This window comes from Nanorana parkeri, unplaced genomic scaffold (assembly GCF_000935625.1).
Source record: "Nanorana parkeri isolate BGI_ZX_2015 unplaced genomic scaffold, ASM93562v1 scaffold505, whole genome shotgun sequence".
NCBI classification, from domain to species: domain Eukaryota; kingdom Metazoa; phylum Chordata; class Amphibia; order Anura; family Dicroglossidae; genus Nanorana; species Nanorana parkeri.
In genome coordinates this window covers 202,836-216,234 of record NW_017306773.1, presented here as the reverse complement: position 1 = coordinate 216,234, position 13,399 = coordinate 202,836, and the positions used below count along the sequence as shown (strand labels likewise).

Sequence of the window (13,399 nt, the reverse complement as noted above, 5' to 3'; positions counted from 1 at the left end):
TGCAATAGCCTCCTCTGTGGTGCCCCTGGTGGAATGAAGACCAGTGGTATTTAGCCCAGGGCTCAACAAATCCCAGGCGCCAGGTCGACCATGGTGACTGGAAATTGCATCTTGGTGCCTGGGCTTTAGATCCCAGCAAACTGACTTCCAGGACTTGTTCACATCTGTGTATTAGAAAAAGCTTGTAATGCGTTGCGTTAGTGTAGCATTTATGTGTGGGATAAGTCTACAATGTAGTTTACACACCAAACTCCACTATTCTACACATTCCATATTCACAAAAAAACAAGTCAAAGGCCAAGGAACTGTATAGTTTTTAAAAGGTGGTCACCATAAAAGTGTACAAGGAATGGAGATAAGACACTTATCAAAAGGGCTACCATGTTTAGGGCTTACTACTGTAGAAAAGTAGATCTGAGACCTACTATTACTGGAGATGAGCAAGTGCTCTGGGCATACATATTACTAAACAAAGGAGACTTGGAAAAAGTTCATATATTGTAGAAGAAAAAAAGGGAGTGGGGCTTGTGTTACTGGAAACAAGAAGGGTCTCTGGGTAAACATATTACCAGCAACAAGGACAGTTTCAGGGTTAAATATGACCAGGGATTAGGAGGGTATTGGAGGGCCCATATTACAGGGAAAAGGAAGGTCTGCATGGTCACATACTATTAACAAAAAGCAAGGGAGGAAAGGGAAGGCAGGGCCCCGCACACAGGTTACTGGTCCAGGCATCTGGTGGTACTTGCTTTGAAGTAGAACTGTTAAGAGTTTAAACTACAGATTTGCTTCAAATCAGTTTTGCAAGGGAAAAGGGGCTAAAATTCATCCACAGCAATGAGAGCTTATTTTTGCAGCAAGTTTATTTTGTAAGTAGCATACCCTTTGGCGGGTCTTTTGTAAGTTTGTGCGCAGAATCTTGCGTATTTCCTCCTCTTTCACCTTGGACAATGCTGGAAGGATTCTGTCTGGCTTAGGTTTAGGATGAATATTCCTGCAGGACAAAAAAAACAAAAAAAACCTGTGAGTGTCTTTACACTCATTTGCTCCTTAAGCTCAATCAGTCAATGACCACGTGAAGTCGCGGCTGAAGTCTGGGAAGTTGAGCTCTAAGTAACAAAAGTGAAACAAAAACCAGAAGAAGGTTTTCACAGTAACAATAGTAAACGCACGAACCTTGGGTTGCCCGTTCATAGGCAGGACTGTTAGGTGATTACCATGATTGAAATATTCCCTTTAAGGTCTAACTTAACATCACAGTGCAGAGAGAAATGTCTTGGAGTCTACTGCAACTAATTCCAAAATGATGTTTCATGTCCTAAATGTAGATGACCTCCCCTAGTGAGGTCGTCTTACCATGACAGGGAGGTTTACACAAGTACCCATGGTGGTGGGTGCATAAGCTCCTTCTACAGCCATCAAGCTCAAACAGGTCAAAAGGTAAAGCTAAAGTAGTATTTCACAACGTAAGGTGGCCTTAAAGAGCCATGATGTAAACCCCTCTAAAAGAGTAAACCTTTACAGAAAATCGTAAGATATCCAATAAAAAGGGGAGTTCACCATAAAGCTGACAGCCCTACTAATCTTTTGAAACCTAGGACAGACTAAGATATGGATTAAACACTTGCAAGGTTATTAACAAAAGGGTGAAGAGTTTGGAGAAGGGAGGAGAAGTGAACAATCTAGGACAACATAGCCGATTTGAAAAGATTCTCCAATTCAGCTCACTTTCCAGTTCAGCTACATTGTCCTAGATTGTTCACTTGTCCTGCCTTCTCCAAACTCTTCACCCTTTTGTGAATAACCCTGTTGGAAAACGAACACGCAAAGGAAATTAACAAAATTGAAATTTTCCTCACAGGACATGAGAAATTTGTATTACTGAGGAACCCAAACTAAAAACTTAAGATATTATTGTTCAGTACAAAGCAGGTATATTGGCTATCCAGGAAATTAGATGAATTTGTAAAGAAGACACCCACTATACTTTAGAGTTGTGATCCATAAGAGAATATATCTTTGGAGATGGATTTCTGAATGATAATGGGAAGCATTCGGTCATCAGATTTGACCCACTTTCCCTTATTTACCACGTGGATAAGCAGTATACCTTATAATTATGCTTAGTAATATGCAAGTTCATACTAAAAACAAGCCATTAGAGGAAAAGAAACCTTTGTATTACATTTTGGAGAAGAGTTATATAAAAATACTACATTTACACTCTGCTTTCAAAAGACAAAGACATTATTTAGTAAGTCCAAAATTTTGAACACTAGATTATATAATTCTATTATTTTAAAACACAGTTAAAACCATACACAGAAAAGGGAATAGGGAAATCCCAAGCAGGCTTTACAGCGGGAAAGTTGGTGGATTATATATATTCTTCGAAGCAAATATTTGAATAGAATCGAAAATAAACTGGTCATTGAATTTACTGCAGGATATGGTTGTACCCCAAGAACATTGCAGTATATACTGTAGATAGAAGAGACATGATCATACTGGAAAAGGTCATGAGGAGAGATAAAATAAAAATCATGGTAGGTATAGCAGAACAGATACACATCCACCTGTTGTTAAGGGCAATGAATATCATTAAGCACTGAGGTGGGGTGATGCACTGCCATGTATTGTCTATACAAGAAAACCAGCCGTGTCTGGCTGTTGCATTGAGGCTGATTAACTAGAGGAGCTGAGACTTCACACTATACATTGTGATTATTTCCTTGAATTATTCGATCATGTAAAAAAGATCATTCCTGTTTACGTATTCCATCTGCACTTGACTTTATAATAAGTGAATATTCACACAATTTTTACCTACATTATTAAATCAGCACAACTGTCTTGAATGCTTCAATACCTTGAGTTACTAAACCAAACAAACATGCAGATCAGGGATCATGTTTGTTTTGGGTCTGTAACACAATGTATTTAGGGACAAAGACAATTAGGCAAACAGCATTTTCAGAATTCAGCAATGGCAGCTTCCATATTTGTCTCAACACAGGCTTTTGTGCTAGTGGTGCTATAGAAGGTTATCTAAGAGTCAGGCATACATACCACAGGCCACACCTTTATCAAGCCAGGCCAGATACTGATGTATGCTGATGATATAAACATGTTACAAGAACTAAAGATGCAGTTATCCAAACTTTGCTAGGGTGGGAAAACAAAGTAACTATATGCTTATAGAAGTGACAGAAAAGCAAAGCCAAAATATCTTACGCTCTGAAGGCAACCCCATGTACCCCAATACAAAGGTAGATGTTGATATGGCAAGAGAAAACCTTTCAAACCCATCATTTGTCAAAATCTGTAATACATTGTTATATAACCAGTTTTCATGTATGGAGCTGAATGTTAGACTCTGTCACAAGCAAATAATTTAATTGAAGTATTAAGGTTTTTTTTAGAATAAATGGAGTACCTAAAAATTCAGTGTGGAGGCAACAAACGTTATATGGTGCTCATCTAAAAACAGGCTGGTTATATTAAATGGATGTTTGAAGATCAAATAGCAAGGAGGCCCCAGGAAGCAAGGTGAAAAAATACACATGACCCGGAGCAAAATGTCAGGATGAAAACAGTAAGGATGCAAGGAAAATCAGAATCAAAAGTTGGTGGGCTGTGGTTAAGGACAGAAAAGAACGAGGGAAGCTCCTGCAGGAAGCCTGGACTATTGATGGGTTATTGCCCTGCTACTGATGAAATGTTAATGAAATCTTAAAAACAAATGTGTGGTTTCTTTGGTTTACTGAACACTGATTTTAGAATTGCATCATTAAATAAACCTTCATGGTGAAAACAACTTTCACATCCATTTAGAATAATGCTCTGCAGAATACGGTTGATAATTAGTGTTCGGTAAGTGGTCGCCGGAATTTTAAACTGCTTTCATCACATCTAAAGCACAGCAGATACAACTATTATACATGGTAAAACACTAGGATAATGAAGCTACTATATTTAACATGTGTAGACAACAAGCAAAACAGTTTTTAGTTGGGATGCACCGATACCGATACCAGTTCCAATACTGGGCATTTTCATGATTACATGTACACCTGAAAATGCCCCAATACCCAAAACCGACACCAGCATTTTAAATTGATGTGGCTACTATAAGGTCCCATGCTTGTTGGGGACCTTGCGGCAGCCTTCTTGGGGACCTTGCAGTGCCTGTTTACATCACCATCTGCACATCTCCACCTGCTCAGACCTTCCGCACCCCTCCTGAGACCCTCAGCCCAAGATATCAGGCTGGCACCCCAGAGCGGCAGCACAGAGTATGCACATACTATTATTCTGTATTTCAGTGTAATGTATTGCTGGGATTTGTAGCCCTCTATAGCCGATGCCATTCTGCATTGCTGTATAATGTATTGCTGAGATTTGTGCTCCTCTATAGCTAGTGGTATTCTGCATTGCTGTATAATGTAAATGCTGAAATTTGTAGTTCCTCTACAGCTTGGAGTCAATGGCAGAGCTACCAGGATAACAGTGGCCACAGCTGTGACTGGGCCCTGGCACTCCACCACTGTCCTAAAATCATTAGTCTGTATTGTATTAGAAAAAAAACAGTCACATGACAGCTTGACATGACAGGAAAAAAAAAAGGTATTGGTAATTGGTATCGGCGAGTACTGAGGAAAAGTATCTGTACTCGGTCTGGAAAAAATGGTATCGTGCATCCGTAGTTTTTAGTATACCTTTGCCCTGTTGATGCACACAACTGTTATTAATTCTCACTGCAAGTAAAACTTCCTAAAGCTATGGTAAGGAACTTGTTGGGTTTTCAATACTGACTGAGTGTCTATTGTTTTATATATTTATTACAGGTATTTATATAGCGCCGACAATTTACTCAGTGCACACTCACATCAGTCTCTGCCCTCGAGGAGCTTACAATTTAAGGTCTCTATCTCACATGCATATGAGGGCCAATTTAGACAGGAGCCAATTAACCATGTCTGAGTGTGGGATGAAACGGGAGTACCCGAAGGAAACACACGCAAGCACAGGGAGAACATGCAATAGTGACCTGGCCGGGATTCAAAGAGACCCCTAGTGCTGCAAAGCAGAAGTGCTAAACACTACGCCACTGTGCTGCCCCATTAGGGATATTTCCCTGTCGAAGAGAGAGGTCACTGGAGCAGGAAGTGAGGGAAACCCTTCCCAACAGTGGTACAGACTGCAAAATAAAACTGAACAGCACAAACCATAACAAAAAAAAAAAAAGTCTTAACTGGAGCTGTACTTGAACATCATATGCTTTAAATGATGTGCGATTATACTTACTGCATGGATACAGTAGAAACAGCGGACGGGATTTTACCAATGCCCCCGCTCTCTACCAATTCGATTGCCTGCTTCATCTCCATTTTGTGATAAAAGGCGATGAGCTGAGGCTCTGTGGACCTTTCCCCTGCAATAAGGCACTTCTTCAAATAAGTTTTGTTAAAACGATTCAGCCTATGTAGTATAGAAAATAAAAGCATATTATAATCTTAGACTCTTGAGCAATATATTTAACAGATTTCATTTTACATGCATAGTTTTATGGACAAATAACCGCAATCAGATTTCTGCTTCTATGGTGCCTTCAGAACCCCCATTTAAACCCCCCCCATTTCAAAACAAAACACTTTCCTGATCAGGAATAGGGTTAGGCATTCTCTCTATGTAGAGGTTTAAAGAGTCATATATGAAAAGTCAGTGTACATAAATATTTTATTTAAATTACATGCCATTATGCCATATAATGACAACATATGCACATATTGTTCATATTCTGTCTTGCTTTAATCAAAACATTAAAAACTGTGTATAACTGTCAAAGGTCTATTCACTAAAGGGTGAAGAGAGTTTGGAGTAGGCAGAAGAGGTGAACAATCTAGGCCAAAATAATCTATTTGGAAAATGTATCCATTTCAGCTCACTTTTCAGTTAACTACGTTTGCCAACTTCTCCTGTCTTCTCCAAACTCATCACCCTTTACTGAAAAGCCCTGTCCGTAACACATTCAATCCTCCCAGCCCAATCAGCCGCAGCCTGAGAATCCCATGGACCTTTTTTCCCCTGACTGGACCAGGAGGGGCATGGGTCACTGACCGTTTTGCACAGGCTTGGGCAAACTCTGTTCACACCAAGCCCAAGCACATCACTAATTGACTATTTCTTTAATTTTACTGAATTATAAATTATACAATTACATTTTGTTATGCAGGATACTTTTAAAGTACTATAACTCATTTGGTAATGTGGCGTTGGTTTATAAACTATCTGAAGCATATCTGAATATCATTTTGTATAGGAATTTAGGGGGTTATTCACAAAAGGGTGAAGAGTTTGGAGAAGGCAGGAGAAGTGAACAATCTAGGACAAAATAGCGGTTTTGGAAAGATTCTCCAATTCAACTCACTTTCCAGTTCAACTATGTTGTCCTAGATTGTTCACTTCTCCTGCCTTCTCCAAACTCTTCACCCTTTTGTGAATAACCTTGTTAATCTTAGTATTGTGCAAGCAAACTTATATAGGTGAATAGCAATGCCATATATAACAAATGTTACCTTGCAACTGGCCTCCACTAGTGAAAAGCTAAAATAACCACTACATTGTTAGGGAAAGAAAACCCCAAAGATAGAGGAACATTGGTGAAGCTATGAATTTGAAGGACAACTGTGAAACTAAAAACTAAATAGTTTTCCCATGAATTTGGACATAAATCAATTCAAATGTATAAATAAGACGACGACTGGGCAAAGATGTCAATGCCAGCGAGGCAGCTTACAGACGCTGCATTCAACGGAAACATCAACAATTTTACGTTTCAGTGCTTTAAGATAATTGCGATCCATTAGAATTCTAATTCAAAACCTTCTGTCAATTTCCATACACAGTACATTAAGTGTTTTGCAGGACTTACTTGTCTTTCCAATGATGATGGCCATAGTGACCACATATGTCCTCAATTCCAGTTAAAAGATGATCGAGGAACTAAAAGAAAAAACAGCATTAGTCTTACTTGAATTTTGCATATGATCAGGGTCATTTCCACAGAAATGTATAATACTGCTGGATTTGCAATATGAAATAAAAGCTATTATGAGAACAATGTGCCACTGAGCTAAAATGTTTTCTGAGTCAACCCAGATCAAGCATGCAGCAAGCAAAGTCAGAAATCCTGTTCTACAGGCTTCCTTTAACATTAATTTGTACAATGAGCTGGACAGTGATCACTAGCAATATTTCTGAAGCTGTTCTGCAATTAGTCACTGTGACCAGTTGACATCAAATGTCTTAATAAGTAAAGCAGTGCAAACAGCCTTCTCAGAGATACCAGTCAGGACTGATCTTACAGCCTCACCGAGTCGTTTAACTATGGCAAACTTTACAAAGTGTGCTGGAAACCCAATAGCAAATTGTTAGCACTTTAGAAGAAGACCAGGCTAAAAGTAGATAAGCTTATAAAATGGAACACTAGTTGTATGGCCCAATTCCAGTCACAAGTAGGAAGTTTTAAAAGGTCTGTCAGCTTCATATTGCTCTATGTAACTCAACTAGGATAATTCCCAAAAGGCAGCAATAAAAGTATTTTTGTTATAATACATCTGTCTGCACTGGAAAGATTTCCCATCAGACCCTGGCACATGAACCCGTCATTGAGTCAAGTGAAGGAAAATCTCAACCAACTGGGACACCTACAAAAATGAAGGCCTGATAGAGGTTCTGATGCTTACTTACTCAATGTTTTGATTGGTGTTTAAGGGGTGATTTGCCAAGAAGACCAGCTAGTTCTTATGAAATAACAGATTTAAAAAAAACCAAAAAACTAAGGGCCTATTCATACCAGCAAGCCACGTTAAAAGCATAGTGGCAGAAACGGTGCTGATGCATTTTTAGGTAAAACGTTACTGAAATGCCATGGGTGACATTTCATTCAGTTCTAACAGCCACAGCATGGTGCAATGCAGTTGTACCATTTCACACCATGCTGCACTGAGGGGGGGGGGGGGGAAAAAAGTACTGCATAAAGTACTTTCCAGTGTAGCGCAGCTCAATAAGCCTGGTCTTTGTGTTGGGACAAGGCTTCTAAGCCAGCACCAATGCATCTGGTGTGAACAAGACCTAAAAGCAAAACTGTTTCTTCTGGATTATGTTATTTACACAATAGTGTTTATTTAGATTATACTTATTTAGCAACCAGATTCTAGCTGTCATACGTCAAGGATAAAAATCTAATTGGCTGCGGACAACATTATTGTTAGCTCCAGGTTTATAAAACAGCGTATTTGTATATTTAAATCCCCGTGCAAGAGTACACTGAGAAATCCCTAAGCTGAAAACACTGCCTGGGTGTTGACATTGGGTAGTAAACACATTGAGCAATGCAGCACATTGTTTATTATATTCTCTACTGTATAAAAGAGGAAGTATTTAGCGTGACAACATCCAGTTGTGTCTCAAAATAGTACCATCGTTCTATACTGTTAAAGAGGAAACAATATGTTCCTTTATCACTGCGCTACCAGAGTTTTATTAAATTTTTTTTACATACATGCTAAAAAGGGCATTTGTGGCTTACAATTTACTTAACACACCCAAACAATGATATATTTTATAAAAGCAGAGAAATGGAAAAAAATGATAGCTGTAAGTTTTTAAATCACTCCTTATCAAGCCTATATTTTCAGTAAAAAAAATAATTTTAATGCACACAAAACACTCATATTTTTTGTATACTATAAAAGATTAGACTGTGCTGCATAAAAGGATATAAAAAAATGTCATGAATAAAAAAATGTGTGTACCCGTGAAACTACAACAAGCTACAATACCCAATGTCGTCCATGGGCGACTCTTTAAAAACCTTTATAGCTCATCAGTGTAGTGTTAACCCTAAACAATGGCCCTGGAATAATTCTCTCACTTTTGAGTGTTCAGCAAGACCCTTAGTGTTATGCCAAGCTTACCTCTACAAATAAAGCTATGAACCACCAGCAGCTTGATTTTAAAACATGCTCAGAAAGTAAATATCTTGAATTACTGCAGAGTTAACATGGAAGTCATTTTTTTTAAAACTCACGTTTTTCAAAACCATTCTTACAGGTTTATGCTACAGCGAAAAATACAGAGATTTGTATATCAGCCACTAGAGGGAGCTCTCCATGGCTGATTGCAATTACTGCCTCTTCCATAAAGGTAATCTATCATGACAGAATAAATCAAGGCTACCATACGGAACTCTCCCTTTGAGAATGCTAGTTCCCTGGCTGTCATTGATGTTTTTGCTTCAGTGCTGCCGTTGCTGACTCTGACCAGGTATAGAGAGAGAAGGGAAGTTTGACACTCATTTACAGAATGCTTGTTCTGGGTCTAAGTCCGAGTCTTAAAAGGTACTCATTGAGGAAGGAGGAACCAGCAAAATACTATACATTCCCTATGAACACATTTTAGCCATGCATTCTGGACCTGCTGATATTCTTAGCTAAATGTGTGACCACAACAAATCAGGCATAACTGTTTTTTTAACATGTGACTGAGCATTCTTGGTTATTTTCAGACATTCTGTACATATTGTCAAATTAACCAACCAAAAGGCAGAAATAGCTGGTAGTACTTGTGTGCATGAAAGCCAAGGGAAAGTAGTATAAGACATGAGCCCACCAATAAGAATAGACGCCAGCAGCATTTATGCGGTCATCAGTTTCACACAAATCGGTGTTTGAATTCCTTTCAGATGATGTCCAAAGGACAGTTTGTACACCATTTGTCGGCAGAGTAAAAACTCTCCATTGGAATAAATGGAGACTGCGGAACACACAAACAGGAAGGGAGGACACCATGGTCAGGATTTTAAAGATGTGGCTGTGTGTCACTGAAAGGCTGTACAGCGAAGTCTTAGCGGACTGGGGGTAGGTTACAAGTGTGACTTTTCAGGGGAATGAAGGATGGCATCAGAGCCCAATACGTATAACTGTGCTTAATGTGGAATTACGTTTTAATAGTAAAAAGTATTTTTTTTTTTTTTTTTTTTATTATGTCATTACTCTATAATGTGACATGACCGTAATTTACTCATGCATAGTTGTAAAGTTACTGGCAGGTTGGATTTGAAGGCACTTAAATGACAATCCTAATATATACTGTTGCAAATGTTTATTTCCTTAAACATGCACTTCATTTTCATACTACAAGGATATCTGTCATTTAATTACCTGCGTGTGTATTTCTTCATTTATTGAGCGCTTAGTTTCCTGTTTCTTCTTTACAGCTAAAAGTTCCACCAGAGGACGAATAGTCATTCCCTTTCAGTGACAGAAGTTAGCATTAGGGTTATGATACATATAAAGCATGGCTATTCAGCAAACATACTGTAACTTCTATCAGATGTACAAGTAAAATGTGTGCAGAGCTTACTTGCCGTTTAGTTGCTCACACTCATATATTATCTTTTCAAACGTCAAACTCTTACTCAGTATTTTATATTACGTGAGGTTATCCTGAAAGTATAATTTAGCTCAAAGTGCAACTGTGCAGCCATTGCTAACTATTAGATGAAAGAGAAACTGGATGTACTTTCTGCTTCAAACAAGTTATGAGTCTCCGAAAGTGGCTGTGCTAATACGATCCTGTGGTTGATCAGCAGTAATTTAGTGCCACATTCTTCAAACACTGCAGGGTGTGGACAGCATAATTATTCCTCACATGATACATTTCCTGAATCATGGCAAAGGGGATCTAGACTACTTACTGCACAAAAAGATAGCCAGAACTTCTGGCCATCAAGAGCAGGCCACAGGAGGTGGCATAGTTTAGACAAAGTTGTAGCTGTAAGAATACATACACCACAAAATCCTCAAATTTGGATCCTGAGGCAAGGATCTAGCCCTCCTGGTAACTTCATAGTTTACTATGGTATCATAATGAATAAAAAAAAAAAAAGCATCAGATATATGTGTGTAATGTAATTTCCTTCCTACAGAATACATGTACGCAAGACCCCTTAGATTGCTACAACTGTAACAGATTGCATGGACCACACCAACATTGGTAGGCAGGTTTACCGTTTGTCAACTGTCTGACTCCATGTAGTGAAAGACAAAGGCAACGAAGTGTTAGGTGTATTTTGTTAAATACATTTTGTTCAGAATTTTTACAAAATTAAAAAAAGAGACAATTTGTGCGTCATAGACACAAAAACTAAATGACAAAAATGAATCTACTACAAACAATGGTCTGTGCATGTGTGAAAAACTTCCCAAAAGTAATTTGTAACTCATACAAAGTGACATGGCTAAACAAATGTGCGGTTATTGTGAAACACTGTTTCAGACCCTCTACACATTGATCTTTGCTTAACTGAATAGTCCAATGTAATAGCATACTAAACAGGATATCAAAACCCCTGTAGAAAAGTTCCTTTACTTACCTGCACAAACACTGTGAAGAATATTACTGTAATTATTGCAGTGAGGAACATCTCTCTGTTACGGCTATGTAATAAATATCCCAGGGAGAAAGCAATGGCTCCACGCAAGCCTCCATATGCAATAATGAATTGGTCTTTGGGTGTCAGCTTCACTATGCGGAATTTGTTGATAAAAAAAGTTAATCCAAGAACACCTAAGAAAGGGACATAAAAATTAACATTTACCACATTTCACAAAAAATTCCTGATTAGTGTTTAGCATAACTGTCCAAAACTGTAATAAAATACTGGTACAACATATGGTCAGCCAAGGACATAAATATCATAATGGTCCTTTACCAATGCCAGCATACAGTACATGATAAAAAAGCCCCAAACAAACCAAACATGGCAAAACAGATGTAGTAACTCCCCATTCACACATGAAAATGAGTTTCACTAACTGTTCCATGAGACTTATGTGATCAGCTGTGGGAGGCGCTGAACAATACAATGACAACTGCCAGCACCCAAAACCATTCGCATGTTATCACACATGCTGCAGTTACTTGCAGATGAACGGCAGCGGGCACTGGCAGCTGTCATTGCATTATGCCGCACGGCCCGCCTGCAGAAATTCGCAGCATGTACGATTACATGTGAATGGCTGTGGGCGCTGACAGCACTCATTGCATTACACAGTACGGCCCGCCTGCAGATAATCGCAACATGTATGGTTATATATGAACGCCCGTGGGTGCTGACAGCTGTCATTGCATTATACAGCACCACCCGCAGCTAATTGAATGAGTCTCATGGATCAATTTGTGAGACTCATGCGATTGGCCCCAAGGCCAATCGTGAATGGGGCTATAATATACTCACTGCTCTGACGATCTGTGCAGTCAGGAGGCTGCCTGGATAGTTAGAGCAGTGAGTATATTTACTTTTTATGTTTTGCAACATCTATCTGCCAAAAGCAATCAGCATCAGTCAATGGGATTATTATTTACAGCACATCTGTGCATTACACAGTACGGCCCGCCTGCAGAAATTCGCAGCATGTACGATTACATGTGAATGGCTGTGGGCGCTGACAGCACTCATTGCATTACACAGTACGGCCCGCCTGCAGATAATCGCAACATGTATGGTTATATATGAACGCCCGTGGGTGCTGACAGCTGTCATTGCATTATACAGCACCACCCGCAGCTAATTGAATGAGTCTCATGGATCAATTTGTGAGACTCATGCGATTGGCCCCAAGGCCAATCGTGAATGGGGCTATAATATACTCACTGCTCTGACGATCTGTGCAGTCAGGAGGCTGCCTGGATAGTTAGAGCAGTGAGTATATTTACTTTTTATGTTTTGCAACATCTATCTGCCAAAAGCAATCAGCATCAGTCAATGGGATTATTATTTACAGCACATCTGTGACTAATGTATCTATTTGCAACATTAATACTGAGGTTATTGGAATTGACAAGACTAATAATAATATATTTGTGCTCATTTCATCTGCAAGTGTGAGCTTTGTGTTGATTTATGTTATTTAGCAGATTTATGTTCTTAAAAACATTCAGGGCTAGTTCACACCAACCACAGTGCGCTCTGGCTCGATTATGGATGGAACACACTGGATCGCATTGCGGCCGGCTCATTTTATTGTGGGGCGGAAGGGGGGAGTGGCGGTGCATTGACCTCAATAGCATCGTAGCCACGCTCTCTGGCCGCAATGCGATGGGCCGCACGGGAAGGTAAGGCACATAAATTCCTGCGGTCTGGTCAGAAAAAATGCTCCAAGAACTATTTTTTCTGACCGGACGGCAGGCGTTGATGCCCACGTGTTCTCGTGCGGCTGATCGCATTGCGGCCAGAGGGCGTGGCTACGGTGCCATTGAGTTCAATGCACCGCCAAGCTCCCTCCCGCCCCACAACAAAGTGAGCCGCCCTAAATGTGATCCAGTGCGTTCC

At 39.5% G+C, this 13,399-nt stretch overlaps 1 protein-coding gene across 1 annotated transcript in view; it reads right to left on the bottom strand.

Moving 5' to 3' along the window:
• Positions 1 to 13,399, bottom strand: part of SLC9A1 (solute carrier family 9 member A1) — a 65,029-nt gene that overhangs the window by 1,990 nt on the left and 49,640 nt on the right. Inside the window, exons 5-9 of the mRNA XM_018561163.1 lie at positions 11,441 to 11,634; positions 10,227 to 10,316; positions 6,935 to 7,005; positions 5,308 to 5,481; positions 856 to 994 (exon numbers count right to left, since the gene is read on the bottom strand). Of these exons, the coding sequence (XP_018416665.1) occupies positions 856 to 994; positions 5,308 to 5,481; positions 6,935 to 7,005; positions 10,227 to 10,316; positions 11,441 to 11,634 (668 nt within the window). The remainder of the gene's footprint in view (positions 1 to 855; positions 995 to 5,307; positions 5,482 to 6,934; positions 7,006 to 10,226; positions 10,317 to 11,440; positions 11,635 to 13,399) is intronic.